At 38.7% G+C, this 23,733-nt stretch overlaps 1 protein-coding gene and 3 non-coding genes across 4 annotated transcripts; 3 read left to right on the top strand and 1 right to left on the bottom strand.

Moving 5' to 3' along the window:
* Window position 1: 1 nt before the first annotated feature.
* Trnac-gca (transfer RNA cysteine (anticodon GCA)) lies at window positions 2–73 on the top strand. Its single transcript has one exon. It is a non-coding gene; the product is annotated as a tRNA-Cys (tRNA).
* A 723-nt stretch (window positions 74–796) lies between these two features.
* Trnac-gca (transfer RNA cysteine (anticodon GCA)) lies at window positions 797–868 on the top strand. Its single transcript has one exon. It is a non-coding gene; the product is annotated as a tRNA-Cys (tRNA).
* Window positions 869–1,273: 405 nt separating this feature from the next.
* Window positions 1,274–1,345, bottom strand: Trnac-gca (transfer RNA cysteine (anticodon GCA)). Its single transcript has one exon. It is a non-coding gene; the product is annotated as a tRNA-Cys (tRNA).
* A 378-nt stretch (window positions 1,346–1,723) lies between these two features.
* LOC139722396 (DNA methyltransferase 1-associated protein 1-like) lies at window positions 1,724–23,268 on the top strand. Its single transcript, XM_071633703.1, has 12 exons — window positions 1,724–1,868; window positions 4,240–4,325; window positions 6,329–6,449; window positions 7,364–7,438; window positions 8,259–8,417; window positions 9,233–9,403; window positions 10,679–10,882; window positions 15,056–15,124; window positions 16,219–16,343; window positions 19,094–19,439; window positions 20,770–20,829; window positions 23,072–23,268. Exons 1-12 carry the CDS (start codon window positions 1,746–1,748, stop codon window positions 23,135–23,137), a joined length of 1,605 nt encoding a protein of 534 aa, XP_071489804.1. The 5' UTR covers window positions 1,724–1,745; the 3' UTR covers window positions 23,138–23,268.
* The last annotated feature ends 465 nt before the right edge of the window (window positions 23,269–23,733 follow it).

Genomic DNA, 23,733 nt, shown 5'->3' with positions numbered 1-23,733 from the left:
AGGGGGTATAGCTTAGTGGTAGAGCATTCGGCTGCAGATCGAGTGGTCCCCGGTTCAAATCCGGGTACCCCCTGATAGCAATTATTTCCCACATTTTTTTTTTTTAATTGTCAATGCACTCCTGTCTCCTTCGCTCGCTCAATTCTACATTTTCCCTTTTTTCTTTGCTCTCTCATTCTGTTTTCATGTGCAGTTTCCATCGTTATTTTTTTTTAAGTTAGTTTAACGGTGGTTCTTACGATTTTCTCTCTTGCCTGCCACTTTTCTTTATCGCAACAACAATATAGATCTATCATTGTAATACCTAGTGATGCATTCGTTACAAACAATAATTATATACCACTTTTTATAGCAAAGGAGCAAGCAAAAAAAAAGTACATTCATACACACACTCACACACAATAGAGAATTTGCTTCCAGAGATTTAGGGGAACTTCTCAAATTATGAAGAGACACATACAAAATGCATTTCGTTAACCTAAAAAACTAACCTAAAAAATTAACCTTAAAAAAGGGTCGAGGGATAGCAGAACCAATGTAAAAGACCATAGAAAAAATGAATGCAAGCAGTGCGCTTAATGAATTAGCGTATGCATATCAACAACAGCAGCTATTATATAAAAACATAAATGGTCTCAAAACAGTATGTACAAAAGGAAGGCTTGATTTATGAACAATAATGTTTAGGCCAGCATATAAACCTATGAGACTTACGTAGGCCCTATATGTCATATACGTCATCCAGATACAGGGTCATTTAGCCATGTTCGTAAGAGTTTCCCATTAAATTAGCTAAGGGGATATAGCTCAGTGGTAGAGCATTCGACTGCAGATCGAGAGGTCCCCGGTTCAAATCCGGGTGTCCCCTTACTTACACCATTTTAGAATTTTTTTTTTTTGGATTTTTTTTTTTTTTTTTTTTACAGTCTTATCCTCACCCAATCCTTTTGCCCCTTTGTCTTTGCGGCTCTTCGTTTTTATAACTCATATTTTACATTTCCATGCTGAATGATAGTACGATATAGTCGGAAAAAAATAAGAACAGATAGGGTTTCTAAGGATCTCCAACTGCAGTTTCTTTTTGTTTGCTTGTTTACATTTTGTTTTGTGTGCATGGATTTGTTTGTCCATGATTCGTTTAAGGTAAGATTCCTGTGATTTTGTGATTAAAATATGCAAATTTACCTGAGAAACAATACAGAAGAAGAAAAAAAAAGACGTGTAAAATGAGAGAAAAAAAAAAAGAAAAAGAAAAAAAAAAGGGAAGGTGACAAGGGGGCACCCGGATTTGAACCGGGGACCTCTCGATCTGCAGTCGAATGCTCTACCACTGAGCTATACCCCCTTCGCTGAATAAGCGGGAAAGTTTACAATATATATAGTTGTAATGGTTACATGTCGACCCATCTCCCGCAGGCATAATTTTGTTGAATGCTCAAGAATATGGGTTATTTTCATCATTTTTTAGTATGCAGATTGTCTGTTGTACATCAACGATAAAGAAATTACTTCCACATTGCATTCTGCTGAAATCTTTGTACGACTATTAACGTTAGGATCTACGTGCATTGGCAGGCATAGCGCGCTGTATGCTGCGATATCCATTGTCTCGCGTGATTCAGCTGCGTTTATCCGGATCATCGAGGATATAGCTGCGCAGTCGGCGGCGCCCAGTCCCATCACCGTACCGTACGTGTACCGTGATCGAATGCTGCCTGCGCTTGTTTGTCTGGAAATCAAGCAAGATGGTGGACGTGAGGGATATCCTCGAATGGGATGTTGACTCGAAAAGGTTGCCGACAGCTTCACTCGGAGAATCTGGCCAATCAGTCAAGAAAACAGAGATTATAGGCGAACAGAAAAAGCAGGTGATTTGATCGCTCCTTACGCCCTTTCTTTGACAATATTGTAGGGTTAGAAATCTTAAAAAAAAAAGGATTTCCGACACCAATGTGAGTGCATGGGACAACATAAAAGAACAGGTTGAAATGACATCTAACATTGCATTGCCATTGGTCATTTAATACATTGGTGCATTACTGCAGGTGCCTATCTACATTTGTATGATAGGCGCAGGAGCTAGATGATAATGACCATGTGTAGAATCTACACTAGGGAGGAGTTTAGGGGCCTTTTTCGCAAAGTGCATTGAACATTAAATAAGGTAGACCGTTCTATTCTTACAAGTTAATTTATTAGACGTATCACTCTATCATCTCGATCTAGACCAAAATCTTAGTTTTAACACGTTACACTTTTGCGAATCTTGGACTTGTTGGGCTTGCGGAATTGTAAAATGCATGGGATTGTCCATGGGAACATTCCATCCTTGTTTTGCAGTAAGCTTAACTTACTTGAAGTTACGTATTGTCGATTGTCGGATGCCTAGTGGGTAATCATGTAGAAATGCACACCTACCGTTCGCTTCGCCGTTTGTCAATCAAATTTTGTGCAGCTCTTGGAGATGCTAAATTCAACCATATCAGAGAGTTTTCATAGAATTAGAAAGCCGAAAAGGGAAGAAAAATGAGAAATCGGAGTTGAAAAGTACGTCGGTCGCGATCATAGTTCCGACGTAGTAAGCAGTGCATCGATTTCACAGAGAACGATGTCAACGATTATAATCGATTCTGGTAGTCTCTAATTAGCCGCTTACTAACAATATTAACACGACTTGTGCAATACGTGTGGGCCCTAGATCTATTTTCATTTTCGTATTTTTTCTCATTCTTTTCATTGCCACTATCATGATTATCACTACTTAAATTATTGATACAGATTATTCATACCAGGATTTAGACGTCCTTCCTTTAGAAATTGTGGCAAGTATTAATTTTATCATGACAAAAGTTAATGATTTAATTTGAATAATGTTGAAGGGAAAAGAATGAGGTTGAAGGAAAAGTGGAAGAAAAGAGTAAGGCTATTAGAAGGAGGGAGAGAGAGAAAGAGAGAGAAAAGAAGATGAGGAGGAAGTTGAATTCGAAGGGGATTTGTTGTTTGTTTCTGGTGATGGTAAATGGTATTAAATTTATGTTTTTAATTGATAAGTTCAATTTATAGTATAAATTATTGTTTTTATGATAGTAACGCTATTCATTATTCCATTTCATTTTATTAATTATGTATACAAGAACTGCAACCCCAATATTTGCTTTTGTTTCGTAGTAAGGTCCATTTTATTATCTTTTATTGTTTTGTACACACATCCTCCCATCATTCAGTCAGCAAAATAAGTTGACAGATACAATGTTTGTATACAGTCAAACGCAGCACGCAGGAGAAAATTAACTAAAACAACAAAAAACAGACGCATCGAAATCACTTTCTTTCTTAAACTTTTTACTGTTAAGCCGACGTAATTATTGTGGTTAAACACCAAACAAGCGTCTGTATCACAGACTATAACGATCGATCATCATCATTATATCGCTTTTCCCCATAATCGATCATCAATCATGCTACGCTGATACAGCCGTCGATCGGCGTACTTTTGAGTCAAAATTAGCTACTTTTCTTCTGTAATTGGCTATGAAATTTCATAAAACCATCAGATATGGTTCATCTTGACATTTCTGATAGCCACGAGAAGTTTTTATCGACAAATTAAGGAAGGAAATGGTAGGTGTGCATGGTGTGCATTTCTACATGATTACCGCCTAGTGTAGTAGAGAAATAATTTACATAAGACAGTTACCGATTCGCTACTCACTCGTATTTATACAGTTTCTTTCATTCATCAAAATTTCATTGAAGCTGAACAGTAAACTATTAAAAGACTTGATTTTGGGACCTTAATTTTTACTTCATTGTGACAAGAATTTTGTGACATGACAGCTGTGTTTGATATAATGGGAGTGTACTGTATTTTATACATACATTTAAAATGGGTCACAATACAAATTTAATTTCCAACTAGAAAGTCTAGTACTGTCTACATGTAGATAGAGATCATGACTGAACCTACCCTGGTCTTTTGCCTTTTCATTTATTGGTTTTTCAGTCTCATCAATTTTAATGAAAAAGCAAGCTGCCCATGATTCGACTATGGACGCTGTCCAAAATTTTACCACCTGCTACATGTAAAACCTACAGATGTATGTGTGTGTGTGTGGTTGAATCTTGGCATGGGGAGGTCGAGCCTTGGCATCTTTGTTTTATTTTGTTTTTCTTGTGCTTTAAAAAACAGATATTAAAGAATGCAGACTTAGGTAACTTTATGATTATGTAATATTTCAGAAACCAAAAAAGAACAATGAAGTTGTCTTCAAGAGACCTGAAGGGATGCACAGAGAGGTGTATGCACTGCTGTATTCAGATAACAAGTAAGTTTTGATTGTTTGGAATAGAGTGGATACCATACATGAATCTTGTGTGCATCCATGTGTGTGTATTAAATGTGTGTGAATGGGTACCACATAACATTGTTACATAATTATATGATGCATGGTAAGGTAGTTTAATTCTGTATCCCTGCTTGGAGAATCAAGTTCAGGGGGGTGTTTCATCAATGTTTGTCAGTGCTGACAATTTTAGCAAAATCTGTGGTTTTGATTGGCTGAGATGCTCTGGTCACTGACTGTTACTATGGTGATTCAAGTTGTCAGCGCTGACAAACGTTGATGAAACACCCCCCAGGTTATTCTATACCAATTTAACAATGATACACCAAATTTATAATTTGCACCATTTCACTTCATTTTCATCTGGTCAAATAAAACTGGTCTTAAGCTAAATCTATGATTATGCATACAATGTTTGTACATTGTAGGAGATCAAATTCTGTTTATGTGATAATGTGTGTGTACATGTATGTTTGTTAGTTTTATGTGATGAAGAGATAGATGTATTTTTACGCTTCTATTTAAATGAAGATTTGGTCAAATGACTATATTATGTGGTAGTAATGTTTACTGCATTATTTGCCATTCAAAGCAAAAATATGCAGCTTGCTTATCAAATACCTCATGATGCATTGCACAGGATCGTTAGGTTTGGTTGTGAAATGTAAAGAAAAGAAAATTTGGGCATTGAAAATAAAGGGTTTCTGGGAAGAACACTGTACTAGGGCTTTGTATAACTCAGTCAGTGGAGCACTGGGCTAGCATCCAGAGGTCTTGGGTTTGAATCCCGATGGAATCCCATTTTCTTTGCTCATTTTTCCATTTAAAAAAAAAAACAAAACAAAAAAAAAAACAACAGTCCGTTTATTGTCAGAAATGAGTGAATGACTACAGAGCCCGACATTGATAGATTTTGCTATATATCTGGCCAAAGGAAAATCAAGAAATTGAGATTTATCTCAGTCACATGTACAGCTGTACTGTAGCAGCATTTGCCCTCACCTTTCAAGGATTTTTTTTTAAAGCTCTTCATTAAATGATTCTGATATATTGTCAATATAGTTTAGAAGATTAAAGTTTCTGTTTCTCTGTCAAAGTGGCACAATTTTGTAAAGTATTGATTTTATCAAGATTATATGAATTTAGCCAGGCCCAGCTACTCTTTCTTACAGATCCATGTCCAGGACTTGACATTAACTTTTTTCTCTGGTTGCTTATTCAGGCCACTAGAATTTTTGAATCTGAGATTTTGGTGTTCCAAAAATGGAATGTACTTGCCAGAAATGAGGGGTAATTTAAAAATTAATTTTAGATTTTAGCTGCCCCATTGGGCCACCAAAAGATAATCTTTTTTTTTTTAAATATTTGGTGGCCTGATATTAATTTTTTAGAGACTCCAGGGCCACCAAGCGACCACTAATGTCGAGCCCTGATGTAAGATGTGCAGTAAATTCAGAAGTGCTGATGCAAATTGGCAAGAAAATAATTTCTGCATTACAATTTACCCAGCATTTGATAGGTTTATTTGCACTTCATATTCCCTTTTCATTTACAATTTTGTACATTCATTCTTTTTAAAGGTATTGCTTACCATTGGGAGCAGTGATTTAAAAAATGTTCGAGTTATCACATTTGATGCATATGTGTAGATCAGTTGTATTGCAAAACATCCTACTATATAAAAAATTTGCAATAATGCCTGAAATGTAAGGAGATATCATATTTTTCTCACTAAACCTTAACTGTAGATGGTTTAGTCTAGAAACAATTTTATTATAACTATTGTTCACATTTTGTAATATTTAACAATACTTCACATTGATTATAATGATTAAAAGTTGTACATTTGTTGTTTCTATCCCTATCTCACATTTTAAAACTATTTTGAAGCACTAAAGCTGGGTTTTTGTTTCATCTGCAAAGGGTAAATAATGCCTTATGGGCCGTTGCATTGAGGATAGCTGTTGTTGCATTGTCTGTTGCAGGGACCCACCACCCCTGATTCCGTCTGACAGCAACAATGGCTACAAGTCGATGAAGGTCAAGCTGGGCAGGTGGCAGGTCAGGCCCTGGAAGTGGATGTCCTTCACCAACCCAGCTAGGAAGGTCAGTGCACTCTGCAGTCGTGGTTTCACAAGGGGGCCAGTCTCCCCAAGAGGAAAAAAAAATTGATTGCACACACACACACACACACACACACACACACAAACAGACAAGGAAAATGATGATTATATCGTGATCTTGTAAGCTCAGTGTTGCCTTATTCATCCAAGGCGGCCTCTAGACTGTTAGCATCGCTTGGATAGAGGACCCTGCCATTAAACTGTATGTTGCCAGGCATCCATTTTTATTTTATTTATTTATATTTATTTTTATTTCATTCATTTCCTTAAATAATTTTTTTCTTTGGGTTGAGAAAAGGCAAAAGACGTAAATCATCTTCTTTAAGGATATTTGCACTTGTCAGTGTTTGAACTGAGGATCACCTGATCATGATGAGTGCTTTGTTGTGTGGTACTGTACCACAGGGCCCCCAGCTCTGTTGTAACCTCACTGTGCGGGTGACATTCGCACAGGAGCATTGTGAGCTTACAATGGGATAAATGTTTGTTTTTATGTTGTGTTTAAATGCAAAACAAATGCTAGACAAATTCATATGTTCTTGCCCAATTTTCTGTGTGATTACACCCATTCTACTGGTACTAAGCACAGTACAGTATTCTACGCTTAAAATTGTTGGTAGATAGCATATATCAAGCCAATTATCTATGCATTTATTCACTCATGTATTATCACCAAGGTCTGCTGTTTTGCATTGCTATTTGCCATCGTATAGGTGTATGAACTTAATAGCCCTCTAGAGAATATTTCTCTGTTAGAGAATCTTTAAGTATTATTCCTGGAAATATTCTTCGTCTGAATATTAACAGTTGTGTATTTACAGAACAAATGTTTTTCTTGAATAATTTTCTTGAAGAATCTGTAATAACTCAGGGTCTCTGTTTCATTCATTTCAACAGGATGGAGCTGTATTTCACCACTGGAGGAGAATAGCTGATGAAGGCAAAGACTACCCTTTTGCCAGATTTGATAAAGTAAGTGTCCTTTGGGAGTCCTGTATGAAAGAGACAATTAGATATATTAATTCCATTTTGTTTTTGAGAATTTGGAGTGGTATACTCTGATTTATGAATTTCAGACTTTGAGATTGGCAGAGTCACTTTGCTGCACTTGATAAAGATGTAATAGTCTTTCAGAACCCTGAAAAACTAATACTGTTTCCAGCAACTCATGCATTTCTGGCCCGCTCCTGGCCCGCGCTAAAATCTCCCGCACCAAGCAAAAAAATTGCGTTCAATAACTATAGCAAAAGGGATAGTACTGCTATGGTAACTAAATGCGTGCTCCGGCGGAGGCACAGCCAGGGAATTGTGACCTTTGACCTTGCAAGGAATTTTGGCCGGAGCCTGGTGCTGCTATCGTTCATAAACGCTTTGATCGGTGCCTGGCGTGGGCCTGGCGCTGGTCTGGTGCTGATAACAGCAGCACAAAAATAGCCCGAGCCTGGTGCAAACTACTTTGGCCTGCACCATTCATAAACTCAAAATTTTATGACTTAGCCCGGGCCTGGTCTTCACCAGAGAGTTGCTGAAAAGGGTGTAACAAGTCGCGAAAATAAAGCAAATGTGCTGTATGTGTCTCGAGGTAGAAAATCGATAACTTTTCCTCTAAAAAAGGACAATACTGATACCTTGTGTCCTCACTGCAATTGTTGATCACTTATCCAACCATGCAAATTTGTCTTACTTGTTCCAGTTTAGGAAACATGATATTCACAAATTATACATGTCTTGTACAGTGGTATTTTGCTTGAGTGACGTAAACTCAAACTCTTCTCAAATCCTTGCGGCATAGGCCATCCAGATCCCCATATACACAGACCAGGAGTACCAGCTGCACCTGCACAGTGAGAAGTGGACACGACTGGCCACTGACCATATGTTTGACCTGTGCTCACGGTTCGACCTGCGCTGGGTCATCGTCCACGATCGGTTCGACCATACAACGCATGGGGTACGTGAGGACTTCATTGTCATTTTGCTCATTAGGAAGCGATATGTGATGTGATTGTCACATTGCAGCCATCTTGAATAGCATGAGTGTCATCAGAGCATTTGTTGGATTGTTTTATTCTTTAAAAAATCAATGGCAACTGTTCTGTAAGATTCTGTAAGAAATGCAAAACAAAATTTCCAATTAGAAATGTCCGCCTTTTATTAAAGAAGTGTATAAATAATGGCTTGAGCAGAAGCCCCCTCTCTCCCTTCTCCCCCACCCCCCCCCCCCCCAAAAAAAAAAAGAAAAGAAGAAAAAGAAAAAGTTTTGAAAATAGCAAAAATAGAAGCCTCTTCACTTGGAGTCGGAGGTCAGGAGTTCAACTTTGTGAAGTTTCTGCATGCGTAGACAAGGTGTACCTGCCATGTCCCTCTCAACCTACAAGTGTGTGAATTGGTACCAAGCAACGCTAGAGTAATAATAATGGCAGGGCCCTTTGGTAGAGAAGTGGCAATGCTGAAGAGGCTACCCTGCTTAGAGAAGACCATAGTGTTATTGTCATTCCTGTAAGCTTTAATTTTTGCATACAGATATTTTTGCAATTGAGGAGGTCATGGACTCTGACATTTTCACAATTGACACTGAGGTTATCATATTAAGTGCATTATTACCCCAGCGCATGGCAACATTTTCATGTGTTGTTTAATTCGCGGTCCAACCGTGATTTGCGAAAGTCACAAAAATTAAACCTTTGCAAATATAGCAGCTTATACAGTATTGTGTGAGAAAAATTTTGATGAGGCAAACTTTTCTCCCTTTGTGCATCCTTCCAGAAACGGTCTGTTGAGGACATGAAGGAGCGTTATTACAGCATCGTCAACAAGCTGGCCAAAGTTCGCAGCGACCCCTCCCTCAGCAACAAGGCACCCCAGGCATTTGACGCTGAGCACGAACGCAGGAGAAAAGAGCAGCTCATCCGACTATACAACAGGACCAGCGAACAGGTCAGTGACCTCTCTGCACTGCCTGGGGGCTATCATCAAATCCCATATTATAAAGTCTTTTTCTTGTTGTAACCATCACTTTCTGTGGTTTCATAATTATGAAAACTCTTGTGGACCAAAGAATGATTTTGCTTGGTCTGGCCATTCCACTCGATGATAGTTGTCCAAATATATAAGAGAAATATTGACAATGTGAATTGCCAATTTCATCCTGTTGGTCAATTGTCTTGCACTGGCTACATAAAGAATTTCTAAATGTTTGTGTAAGGATATGATTCTGAGTTATGGCTTTGGCTTGCATTCAAGACACTGAAAACAGCACAGAACTTCTAAAGCTCATTTTTTTTTATGCATCAAGCCTTGTACCAGCATATTCTCACACTAGCAGTGGTGATTTGCATGAAACCAGACACCTAAACTCTTTTATGTGCCACATTTGCACACCTGACTCAGTTGATGCCTTGCCATCTTCACATATTTTGCTCAAGTGCACAACCACCCACAAACGGAGTGATAAATCTCAATATGCCACAGCACACTGAAAGTATCATACGCGATTCCATCCCTTAAATATGTAACATGCGGTGTCTGATGACTGAAGAGTACAATTTCACAGTCTGTTTTGAGCGTAGGTTTTGAATACTGGCCAATTGCAGAAAAATAACCATAGCTTTGTCCTAAAATCTACATCATAGCAAAGCGTGCAATTTTCTTTACAAATTTGCTCACTGCATTGCTAGCATACCTGTAATATGTGCTGCTATAAAAAGTTACAGTGCTTTGGTAGGTAAACAGAATGTTTCCAAAAGTACTCATGCATTGCCTTCTCAGAATGATGTGGCATATAGGGGGTTTACACCGTGGCACACAAAAGGTGAACTAGACACTTTGGCCCGAATTCACGAAGGTGGTACAAATGAAACCATGGTTTAAACCATGGACAAAAACCATGGAGCGCCAACTGTTGCATGGTTTATTTCGTTACGAAATCAGTCATTTCGATATTTTTTTTTCGAGTCATTTGATTATTTTGTAACGAAATGACAACATTTTGTAACTAAATGAACATTTCATTCACGAAATGATAATTTCGTTAACGAAACGGTAATTTTGTCGACAAAATTACCAATTTCGTAACGAAATATTCCGTGCGACACTTGGCGCTCCATGGTTTTTGTCCATGGTTTAAACCATGGTCATCTGTACCACCTTCGTGAATTTGGGCCTTTGGATTCATCTGACATCATTTTTCAATCACACACTTCTCCCCTGTAGGTGGAGGAGGAGGAGATGCTGATAGCGGAGATGAAGAAGATCGAGCTGAGGAAGAAGGAGCGCGAGAAGAAGGCCCAGGACCTCCAGAAGCTGATAACGGCGGCCGACAACAACGCCGACCTGCGGCGGACGGAGCGCAAGATCAACAAGAAGAAGATCGCCCTCCCGCTCAGCAAGAGGAGAGAGCAAGAAGGGGCAGTCAAGGTGAGACAATTATTTATTTATTTATATTTTGTTTATTCCGTCATATTTAAATAGGGTAGTCCCCTCAGTTTTCTCAACTACTTTCCAGGGGAGCCCTGTGTACATACATGATAAAACACTGGAGTACAGTAGACTTCATAAAAATCACATACAAGTATAACACACATACACAAAACAATTCACGCTTAAAAGATACGAGACTGACATATACTGAAATTGACATAGATGAAGTGAATTATTCAAGGAAAAAAGACAACAAGCAAATGTACAAATTAACTGTGTAATTACTGTTATGATGCACCATAAGCAAAAATTGAGTTTAAAGGACAAGTTCACCTTCATAAACATAAGGATTGAGAGAATGTAGCAATATTAGTAGAACACATCATTGAAAGTTTGAGGAAAATCAGACAATCCGTTCAAAAGTTATGAATTTTTGAAGTTTTTGTGCAGTACCCGCTGGATGAGAAGACTACTGCAGTGTATGAATAACTTAGATGTCACATGCGTACAACAATATAAGGAAAATATAAAGAGAATGTCACAAAATTCCATCTTTTGAAAAAAGTACACATTCCCCTGACTCGTTACCGATAAATGTTATGGGTAATATTATTCCCCCTGCCTTTAGAAAGAGGCAAGTCAGTTGCTCTTTTATTATGCGAAAAAAGTGAAAGTATGTTGAATTTTCTTTTATATTTTCTTTATACTGTTGTACGCATATGACTCACAAGCTGTAGTAGTCTCCTCATCCAGCGGTTCCAACACAAAAATTTAAAAAATTCATAACTTTTGCATCGACTGTCCAATTTTCCTCAAACTTTCACTGATGTGTTCTACTAATATTGTTGCATTTTCTCAATCCTTATGTTTATGAAGGTGAACTTGTCCTTTAAGATACAATAAAAGGGGTTAGTGGGACCAAAAAGAAAAAATCATTAAAAAAATACAAACAGTTAAAAAGAATTATTAAAACAATCAATTTATCACCAATATGTCATAATAAGTATTTGTTTAAAAGGTATAACTCAATACCTGCTCAATACATTGTTTTAAGGACCTATTCGATGCAAATGTATGTCGACTTGTGTTGATCTGTAATACCCTCATCATTACTTACTGTATACGCCGAATATTTTGAGAGGTTTATATTTTTCGCAAATTTCGCGAGTAGGGTGCTATTCGCAAATTGTAAAACATGCGACAAACATTAACTCTAATCCTGACGTGAATGTGACATGCACGCATACATTCTCCGTTTAATCCTGTACTCCACAATCACAAACTTAATCACTCTCTAAATTGTGGGGAAGTCCCGATTCGTGAAAAATTAGACTCACTGAACATATGGTGTATGCAGTGTAATGCAAAAAGAATGTATAAATGTGTACCATACGTTTCTGCAGTCATGTTGACTTTAAATATGTTGATTTGTAATACCCTGATCATCACATATGTGCAAAAAGAATGTGTAGATATGTCCCACATGCTGTTACATTTCCGTTGACCTGACTTATGTTGCAAAAGTAATGTAGAAATATGTCCGATATATTTTATGATAATGGTTCTGCTATTTTTCTATAGGTTTCTTGGATATGCCAACAAAAAACTCTTCCAAGCCAAGATTCTGTCAATGTCATCATCTGTCAATTACTGATACATAGCTATAATTAATTAGCAAAAGACATTGGAATGCACCTTCCCCTAAACTGAGCATAACTTGCATTCCTGCTAATGGGATTAACAAAAGACACGGTGATGTTGAGGGTATCATAAATCGACACAAGTCAACATGCATTTGCATTGCATTAATGTTATGGGGGCTCAATTTCAGACTGTGTCGAACTTTGCTGTCTCAGCTGTATTATGATATCCAAATGAAAAAACAAACAAACAAAAAAGCACCTTGGCATATAAAAGTTTATAGAATTATGGTGTCAGTATCAAGAGATCAGTACACAAATATCACTATGCTAGGAACATTTTACGAAATGGTTTATTCCAGCGCTGCTGTTTGTGGGACTTTCTGACTATTTTGAATTTTTTTCACTCACATTTGTTGTTGTTGTTTTTCATGCATTTAGCCCTTAATTTCAACTCTTAAGTTTGTGCATAGCTGTCATATATTACACAACATTAGAGACCCTGGTAGTGTGTAGGACCATGCAGCTGAGATTTTTCAAATTGGAAATATTGTTAACAGTATAAAGTCATATGCTGATGCTAATATTCAGTCAAAATTTTCTTCAGATTTGACAGCTTTCCATCAAACGTCTTTCTCTGAAAGGTTTTGATATTAGCTGTGATGCAAGAAAAGGACCCTTAGGGCATAAAATACTGAAAATAAGTTTTCACCTTCACATTGTAGAATGAACTCTGGGGGGCGTTTCATCAACGAGTTCGTCGGAGGTTTTCACCGACAAATTTGCTCTCAGCCAATCAGACGCAAGGATTTCAGTAGCTTTTAACAGTTGTCGGTGTAAATCACCGACAAAAAGTTTCATGAAATGGTCCCCTGATGTATTTAGATATGCAAACCATTTTCTGAAATTCCACTCGTAAATGCCCCAACTATGACATGTTAAAAAAGCCTGTTTTTGTCGAAATCCTGCCACTTTTTGATGCGTCTATGCCTGTGCGTGCAGCTAGCTAGCTGAGCTGTTTTTTTCTTTGCGCGTATTGGTTTGTCAAACTTCTCCGCCATTGCTGGCGCTTGTGTGCATCAGCGCTAAGGGCCCTTGTCTTTCGTCACAGCCCATATATGTTTACCCTTAAATCATCACTATTGTGTTGAATCTAACATCAGTCAGGTACATTATGTGTTTTGAAAGTTGCATAGAAGCAGCAGGAATGCTATTCAATTTGAATGTGTATGTTATGAATGCTTTATGTAGAATTGGTACCCAGCCTTTTTTTCTTTTCCAGGATTTTCTCTTTTTTTTTAATGGGGGGGGGTAACTGATAAATGGAATGAGATGATATAGCTTAGTATGAAAGTTCAAAAGCATTAAATGTGTTTTTCTAGTTGACTTTATGTAAAATTTGCTCCCCATTTTTTTTTTTTTTTTTTTTTTTTTGGGGGGGGGGGGTTAACTTACCAAATCATGAAATGGAGTAAGATGATAATGTGCAGTGTGAAAGATGGAAAGCATTTAAAGTGTTGTTCCACTTGACTGTGTATGTTATAAATACTGAGAATTTGCCCCATACTGTTTGTCATCACCATTCCCAGTGTAACTATTGTGTTAGTGTGTGTGGCTTTGTGTCTATGCATTTTGTGGGATTTTTTGTTGGTTTGTTTGTGTGTGTGTGCAATACACAACCACTCTATTGGTTTCCATACATGTAAATACAGTACAAGATTTATTAGTTTCCATGTAAATCCAGTTCAAGGTTAACCCAACTTGTCCCTTTGTAAATGTAACACTCGAAAATTGAAGAGGATTTCTGGAATTTGTGCATGTTTCTGTGTATGCTTCCCACAATGCTTTGAGTTTACTTGAGAAGTAAATAATAAACTTCCTTTCAGTTACACTTGAATGAATTGTCCAGCCTGTCACAGTACACTCACCTGTGTATAGCAGCCACCTGCTATCAGTGGCCACTAATCTCTGGGTAACAACCTGTCAGTACTGGCCACCTCTGACCTGCATGTAGTGTATCCTATGATGTGTGTGTGACCTTTAGTGGCTTTGCTATCAGTAGGCAGGTTTGACCGTGCTGCCGTTTCTTTCCCAATCTATAGGAAGTGTGCAGTGTCAGTCACGCATTATTGATTTCTAGGCAGTGACCTGTCTTACGATTATACTTTAAGTGGAAGCCAGGGAAGTGAAATGTAAATATCTGAGGTTATTCAACCATTTTCAATCCAAGAGGAATTGTAAGTTTTGTTCTTTTTGTGTGTGTGTGTGTGTGTTTGTATGTTTGATTTTTTTTTTTCTTGGCAGTTATTTTGTTTTATAACATTTCCTTACTTTTTTCATCTTTGAGGGGAGCTGACCGGATTTGAAATAGAAGCAAGTGCTCAAAGGTTTCACACAGTTGTAATGTTGACCTTGGAAAGCACACACAAACACACCCACGTAATGACTTCCTCTTGTCGTTACAAAAGCCCTTATTGTCCGAGAGAGTAAATGTTTTTCTGTATGACTCATCCCACTGTGATTTTGGTAGATTCCGGAAACAGGCGGCATCAAGTTTCCTGACTTCAAGCAGTCCGGCGTTTATCTGAGAAGCCAAAAGGTGAGCTCTGAATCCGGCTGCAGTCCCGCAAAGGCCCCTTGGGACTGCCAGCCATGAAAACTAAATATTTACATATACACAAGCTCTTACTCTCACACACAATGCCAGGCTGAAAGCCGCATTCACACTCGAGGAGTTGTTGGGTTTTTTGCATCATGATGCGAAAATCAGTTATGTTTGCAACCATTCACACACTGCAAAATAAAAAATAAATTGGCTGCAACTAAAGCGCTTTGAATCTCCAGACTGCGCATCGTACCTAAACAAAGACCAGAGTGTGAACGAGGGCACCTGAGTGTGGAGACCTAGTGGGGCAAAATTGAATTACATTACGAGATTAAAAATTAATGGTTTCATCACATGTCATTCACACATGCCATTCAAGACAATTTGCATGATAGTTTTTAGAAAGAATAAAGCTGGACCCATTTTTGCATTGTGATGCCTATCACGAGAGTTAAAAATTCTTTGAATGAATAGTTTTCACATCAGATTGTCAAGATAAATTTTCAAAAAGTGTTACCTTCATATATGTGTGTGAACGGGTCCAAATGATCGTGTTTGAATGATATTGCCAATGTCACTCCATAGAAAGCCAGCAATATTTGGAGATTTAACATAAGTGATGTTCTGATTTGTTCATCCAAATGATTTTGTGACCACTATCCTGGTACAATTTCAACCCCATATATAACTATGTTTAGTATAGATGGCACTTTTATGTAATTGATAATAGATTGATAATAATTTTGTATACTTTTTGCCAGATGCAGCATGGTATAAAAATTGCACTGTTTCCTGCATTCCCACCCATAGGACAATCACAACCAAGGTTACCAAAACTCTCCAAAAGCAGCAATAGACAATTATGTAGGATCTCCTCTTTTGTTTGTTTGGGGTTCATTTGTGTTTGTGATTGTCCAGATATGTGTAGAATGATGCCTGCAATCATTATATCTTCTTTGTCTGTTAGACTACAAATGTATCCAAGTTTCTCTGGCTTGCCTTTTATATAAGCAGAGTTTGATAGAAGTGACATCTATTACAGGAAATTCCATGACACACAAACACACACTTTCCTCCTCATCCTGCAGATGAAATTGCCTTCCTCCGTTGGTCTGAAGAAGACGAAGGCCATTGAGCATCTCTTGGACGAGCTGGGCATCCCAGTCCAACCCATGCCTACCGAAGAGGTGTCGCTGCTCTATAACGAAGTCAGGTAAGCTTGAATGCTATTGCCTTCATATGAATTACCGTAGTGACTACCAATTATCTACTTAGACCAGGAAGAGAGAGAGAGAGAAAAGTAAAGGTTAAAATGTTGTCTGTTTGTCTATTTACCTGTTTTCTGATGTTTAGTTTGTCTGTGTCTCTGTCTGTCTATGTATAGGACTGTAGTCTATTCATCTAACTATCCATCTTTCTATCTCTGTCTGTCTCTACAGTATATCTGTCTATGTTTGTTTGTCCATCTCTTGATATCTATGTATGTCTGTATGTGTCTGTCCATGTATCTTATGTATATATCCAGCAACATCCACGGGGAATAATTTTCCTGGTATCGCATCTCAATATGCTATGCACTTTTCTTCCATAGAAGTGTGTAGGATACCATTTTAAGTATTGCTCATCAGCTGAACTTGTTGATCAAATTTGAGTGGGAAAAATTACTCCCAGATCCATGTTGGTGATGACACGCTGAATTTCCCACTCGTTAATTGCAGACACAACAGCATGTGTCCTAATTCTGCCTTCTGGTCATTTCACTGTGTACATAGCCTTTTCACTCATCTGTGCTTTTCTAAAAGCACTTTAGATGTGTTCTTAGAGATGAAACTCTTGTGTGTTGCTCTGACACAGTAGCATGCCTGCATGTGGTATTTCTGAGAAACAGCAACTTATATTATGTAAGAAAGAAAAGAATGCAGTTGGGACATCAAATTGTGACAAAATGTTGTACTGACAGAAGAAAAGAATTATTTTCATTACATGCCTAATGTCAGTTTTAATAGTATACTAATATAGAAGGCAGAAAATGCCCTTTAGATTTTTCTTGTCCCAGTAGAATAGTCTTTACTCTTATTCACATTGACTTAATTGGTGCCAGAAAGATTGAAGAAGAAAATGAGTATTGACATGGCATAGTCAACATTTTGGTATATATCAACTTAGCTTCTTGTATCATGTAGTTTATATTGTGTAGGTGTCAAACCTGTAGTCTTGCCACAACACTACTAAAGATATGTGTCTCACTTCCTCTAAGGGCGTTGAGGCAAGTGCCCCATTTATTTTACTTGCCCTTCAGTGAGATTTAGTTCCAGATAAGCTGTCAAGTAGGTTTGCAGAACCCTGCGTGCAAAGGTGTATGCACTTGCCCTCCGGGAGGGATGCATCAAAGGAAATTTCTCCAACAAAATGTCTTTTGTCAATTCCACCGTTTGAAGGGCATTTTATACCCACCCCCATCTGCTACCACATGCAGGAGCATGCAATAATAAACACACCGTATGTGCAGACAGACGACTTTGTTGCCTCGAGACACAAGGTGCTCTTGACATCTCGTCGTCGTCGCTGGGAAAGTGGGTCGGCGCAAACGCTGGTTCGCGTTCTTCCCTATCTCCACTATCTGTGAAAAGTTCTCCCTCGGGGTAGCTTTCACTCTATCTCCCTTATCACTGTGATTTCAGCTACCCAAACTGAGCCGGCTTTCCCCCAAATATTTTCACTCCAGCTTCCAGCGAAGAGGAAGTATCCTCGGATCAGCTAATTGCCAAAACAGTAATCTGTCTCTCTCCCGTGAGAGATACCCTTCTGAGTCAAACTGGATAGGTATTTTGGTGGATGTTGTCCGCTGTTCCAGTCAGTCTCTGTCCAGCAGCTGTCGTTGTTGGTTTTTGACAAGGGACCCTGAGTGTTGATGTTATGCGTTGATGCAGGCTCTGTTGTGTGCATTCGAGTTTGTGGGACAGAGGGCGTCGTGGCAGATTGTTGACACCTGGTGGTCACCCGGCCGTCCAATCAACGATGGTCTGCGGTGCCATGCAGCAGAGCGTCTTTGACGACAGGTTCAGATACTCCAGCTGATGTGATTCTGAATAATCAAGTCTTTGTAGTATCTTTTTCTGTTCATGCTGATGAATTTGTTGCTGGTTTTTGTGACCCTTTCAACTTCCAAATACCGCAGATCGAATGATTGAAACTAGTCATTTTGATACTCTTGCTTTCATGTCATATTTATATAAGAAATCTGGTGTTTCTGTGGAAATGATAAGCAGTCAATTCAAAGTAGCTGAAATTTTCTGTCAAAACTTTGTGAATGTCATCATTTCTCATAACAAACCCAATCCCCATTGTCTAAAAAAGAAGAAGAAATGTTATGGTTGATCACCAGTCAAGAGATAAAACTCAATTCTGCTTCACCGTCAGCCAGTTAGAATGAGACAGCTGCCATTGAGGATGTGATTTTCCTTTTGTCAATGTAGGGTAATTTTCTTCAGCAGGGAGCAGTAAGCAGTGAAAGTCTAAAATTAACCCCAAAATGCCCGCTGGTGTGGCACACACATTGATGGCTCAGGGATACCTTGTGCATATTTGTTAACGTCTGATTCACAATGCTCTGTGCTGAAAGGACAAAGGTCATTGATGTGTGTGTGCTGCTTATATGGTCGTGTCTGAAGTGTTCCGAGCTTCTGAGAGATGTCAACTCATCGTGTTTTGAAGACATGATAAATGTGTGTATTTGCGAGCTTTGAGTTCAGATGGGATAGCATGTATTCTGTTATCATTTCTCAGTGCAGTGTAAACATATTATTGTCATCATGATCTGGTTGCATGTGATTCACTTAGTGAAGAGAACGTTTCAATCCCACTTTTTTGAAGACCCATTGTCACTGAATTTACTTCACAAGGCATCTTTTTAAAAGTGTTCGGTGAGTTGATGCAGTTCATTTTGCATCTTTCCTCGCTCAGGTCGGACATGGTGCTTCTGTATGAGCTCAAGCTGGCGCTGGCCAACTGCGAATTTGAGCTGCAGACGCTGCGCCATCGGTACGAGGCCCTGGCGCCAGGCAAGCTGCCCTCCAAGCCGGCCCTGACACTCGGGGCAGCACTGGCTGCAGGAGAAGGCATAGGTGGGACTAAGGGCTCATCACTGTCAGGAGCCACTGGGACTGCGTCATCGTCATCGGCATCGCTCTCTCCGATGACCATGGCCTCGTCGTTGTCGGCCTCGTTGAGTGTGGGTGTGGAAGACAGCATGAGGGAAGAGGAGAAGGATTTCAAAGAGGAACCGTTGTCTCCAGGGGCAAGTCGAAAGGTGAGATACACTTAAAGAGGAAATGAAACCCAACTAGACACATGCATTGAATTAATGCGGAAGGTCAATTCCATTGTAGCTTATGGGACAAAGTGACAATTTTCAGCGATTTCAAACCAGTATTTTGAGGAAATATTTGCATCAAATGCATTTTTCTCAGTTCATGGTTAGATCCATCATATCACAGTTTATGAAAACACCATACTTAGTTTGAAAAGTATCATTGCATTACGTACAGCAACGAAAAATTGCTGTCGTGACTTATGGGACATCTGAGGACCACCGTTTTTCACATGGGAAAGTAAGTTCTGAAATATTCTTACACACAGAGTCTCTGGAAAGATATTTTCTTTCCTGAATGTAGCAAAGGGTTGGTGCTTACCCTGAGTCAAGTGGTATGAATATCTACTCATTGGTACAGTAGCAGGATAGGGAAAACCAGTGTGACTGATGGGACACAAAAACGTGACTTATGGGACGCTATCAACTACCACATTTTGAGATTGACAGAATAATATTTACTCATGCCGGAACAAGTTCTAGAACATCATAAAACCAATCTATGACCACAGAACATTCAGAAAATAAGCCATCTGAGAATTACACAAGCTGCATTATGGTCATAATAGTGTATCAGAAATGATACATAAATTCTGCAAAAATTGGCAATTTTCATGAAAAATGAAGGTTTTTCGGACATAACTCCACTCCACATTCACCGATGTTCACAAATGAGGTATCAAAATATCCGTTGTGAAAGGCTGCTTTGAGTAAACAATACCAGATCATCTAATTAAGCTTCATTAATCATCTATACTCAATAGTTTGATTTTCATAAAATGCAACCTTTCGGTGGAATTGACCGGAAGTATTAGTAGAATATATTGGTGAAAAAAAGAGGAAAATCAGACGATCCGTTAAAAAGTGATGAATTTGGGGCTGCCATCGCTGGATGAGAAGACTACCACAGCTTGTGATGTCTTACATGAAAAATGCTAAAACAATTAAAAAAAAAGAAATCTCATAAAAGTGGAACATATTTTCACTTTTCTAGCATAATGAAAGAGCATTTGACTTACCATCCTTCAGAAAGCAGGGGGAATTATATTTTGTATTATTACCCGTAACATATGTCAGTATTAAACAAGTCAAGGGAATTCTATGTTCAACCAGTTTTGAGTACCAGATATACAAATATCTGATTTTCCCTCTAATACTTCTTGGTAGCATTAGATCTATTATGTATGCACTAAAATGCAATACATGTATGTTTGCATTTACCTTCAGCAGATATCATTTTGTGACATTTTTGCTAATCTCATTTAAACAGATGACTGACCTAGTGGACCAAATTATTGTGGATGTGGTGTCAACGACCCCTATTACACTGGTGAGTATGCTGCTTAACCAGTAGACATTCTGGTAATATCTGATACCTACAGGTGATCTTTGCAACACAATGTGTGCAATTTGGTGGGCATACCAGCTAATAGTTGTGGTCCTTGGCAAGGCAGATGTATTTTACATTGCATTGAAAGTATTCAAGCTTAAAAGACTCATGAGCAGAAACAAGAAGCAGAGAACATGGGGAATGAACTCACAAGAAATGAATGATATAGCATGATGAGATATTTGAAAGGTAAAACTTCTAAATGAATCACTGCTATGCATTTATTATGATTGCAAAAGATATGTTCAGGTTTAGCTTCTTGCTCTATTTCTCCTTGTCTGTCTTTTCCTGCTTGTACACCTTCTTCTCCTTCTCCTACTCTTCCTCTCTCTTCTTCCTTTTCTTTATATTTCATCTAAGGCTGCATACCGATCTCTGTATATGTGACCCGCTACAACAAAAGGATCCGAAAGTCGGGGGAGGACAATTTTCTGAAAATGGCATGATATTATTCCCGTACTCTTCTACTTTAATTTCATATATAGGATGACTCATAAAAGTAGTCGGTTGCGGAGATATCGATGATTTTATCAGTGAATGTCTAGTAGTTGAGAGTTTCGAGAAAACCGCCGTCAAAGTTGTCCTTCCGACGCTATCATGGTCATGGGGAGGCGAGACAGTTTTCACCGCTTGACAATAGAAGGCACGCTCCTAGCGACCTCCGCCATGTTCAGTCAAGCTTAGCGCCAGCGGTCTACGCACGACCAATCGGCAACCGTTGCTAGGGGCGGAGTCTAGCGGCGGCGCTAAATCCAAATTTTTGGACACGTTTCTCTTACATTGAAAGTCGGAAAATCATGGCCCAGAAAAACGCTAATTTCTTGCCTTTCCTTTGATCATTTAGCTTCGAAATTTCGGCAGATGATGGGTAAAACATTACACTACAAAATTATGCCAAAAACAGAAATCTGATTGTTTTGACCAATTTTGATGATGTGACTCAAACTCGATTTTCTCGGCTCGGCCGTCAGCGACTTAAGGATCCTTTTGTTGTAGCGGGTCACATATATTTAAGCAAAGCGTGGGAGATACCAAATTGAGTGTTCAGAACTACCAACATGACTTTAATTATTCAGGACTAGAAATTCCATGTTGTTCTCTTGTTTTATCCCTCTAACAAAAAACAAAAACAAAAAAGTGTTTCTGTAAAAGATGTGTGAATATGAACATGTTCAAGTAGAATTCCCATAAAAGCATTTCCTTTGTAAATGTGTGTTTTTTACACAACCTTTTTAAGTTATATTCCATCTGCACACTGCACATCTGCGTATCCATGTACACACTTTTTTTTTTTTGCTCAGAAAAAGGGTGGTATTATGGTATATCGTAGGGTAAACAAAAACGTATGGCAATTGGATAAAAGGAATGTAAATATAGATCTCATCAAAGACTTCAAAGATGATCATATATTTTCTCTGTGACCTAGAACTGTAGAAAATACCAACTTTTGTATGGTAGTAGTAGTAGTGGGGAGTTTGCTCAAATCTACTTCCACCCACAAAGCTATTGCAAGTTTTTACCCCATTGTGGTGTGCTGCTAGAATCTTTCCTGTTTCTGAATCCACAAGTATGATGCATAGCACAGGTTTCAGTATCATTACCTCCGCCAAGGGAGGACGTTATGTTTTCATTACCGTTGGTTTGTTCGTTTGTTCGTTCGTTCGTTCGTTCGTTTGTCCGTGTGCAAAATAACTCAAAAAGTAGTGAACGGATTTGGATGAAACTTGCAGGAAAGGTTTAGAATGATACAAGTAACAAACGATTAACTTTTGGTAGTGATCAGAGAATTTTGGGGGAATTTATGAAGGATTTTTATATTTTGGCAGGTAGGGTCAATGAACTTGGGAGTTCAGGCTGCGAGTATTTGAGGTTTGCATGCGCGCACTAAAGTGCGTGCTCTAGTTTCTGCTAGGGCGAAGCGCGCTGTGCAGCTGAGGGTTTATGACGTAACAAAGGCTTCTATATTGGGAAATTGGGAGACTTTCAGCACACTATTATAAACACTTGGCATGTTACAGTATAAGTAGGGCCTACGTATGGATGGAAATCATTGATATCTCTATGGAAGAACAAGATCAGTGGTGGAAATGGGCTGCATGCCTGGCGGAGGTCTGCGCTTTCTGAGTGCTTCTCTAGTTTGTCACTGTTCCTTTTCTTTTCTTCCACTCTTTGTGATCTACAGCAGCAACGCAAGAAGAGGCAGGCAGCTGTAGAGCAGGGCAGCATTCTCAAGAAGCTGAAGAAGTGAGAGGAGATTGGACGCTGACCGACGAATATCCCTCCTTTGGATTGCCAATTTGCAACTCGGCAGACTCGTACAGACTAATTGATGCTTTGGACAGTAATGAAACAGTCATTGGCTTTTACATCGTTGAGACGTCCAAACATTTGCTGGCACGGAGGTTGCCTAGCTTGCAGAAAGATGGAACTCTACGGAAGATATCGAATGACTAGAGTGCAGACAACCCTTGATTCTTCATTGATTTGCTGGTCAAAGGTCAAAGGTACCTACACATCATGTGAGTAGACTGAAGTAGCCCCGACCAGCCGTCACATGTAGAGATATTATTGAATACTTTACAGTCAGTCCTGTTGGTCTGATTCTCTTTGACAGTAGAAATCCTATGTGTACGTTATTTTTTGTTGCAACTTTCTTGACCGATTCAGGGTATGAAGGGAAATGAGCTCAAACTCCCCCACAAGTTCTACAGTTGATTTTTTTGTTTGTTTGCAAATTAAGCAAGATCTGCATTGAGGTAGACCAAGCCAGTTTTTACTTGTATTTCTTATGATGAGAAATTCAAACAAGACAACAAAAATAATAAGAAAATTGGTCACGAAACT

This window comes from Diadema antillarum, unplaced genomic scaffold (genome assembly GCF_040938485.1).
Source record: "Diadema antillarum isolate AM-2024a unplaced genomic scaffold, OU_Dant_1.0 scf00000164, whole genome shotgun sequence".
NCBI classification, from domain to species: Eukaryota; Metazoa; Echinodermata; class Echinoidea; order Diadematoida; family Diadematidae; genus Diadema; species Diadema antillarum.
This window is presented reverse-complemented; position numbering and strand designations above follow the sequence as displayed.

Coding starts and splice junctions, on each gene's coding strand:
- LOC139722396 (XM_071633703.1), top strand. CDS start 1,746: ATGGTGGACGTGAGGGATATCCTCGAATGGGATGTTGACTCGAAAAGG. Junction 8,418..9,232: donor TCGACCATACAACGCATGGG/GTACGTGAGGAC, acceptor GCATCCTTCCAG/AAACGGTCTGTTGAGGACAT. Junction 16,344..19,093: donor CTGCTCTATAACGAAGTCAG/GTAAGCTTGAAT, acceptor TTCCTCGCTCAG/GTCGGACATGGTGCTTCTGT.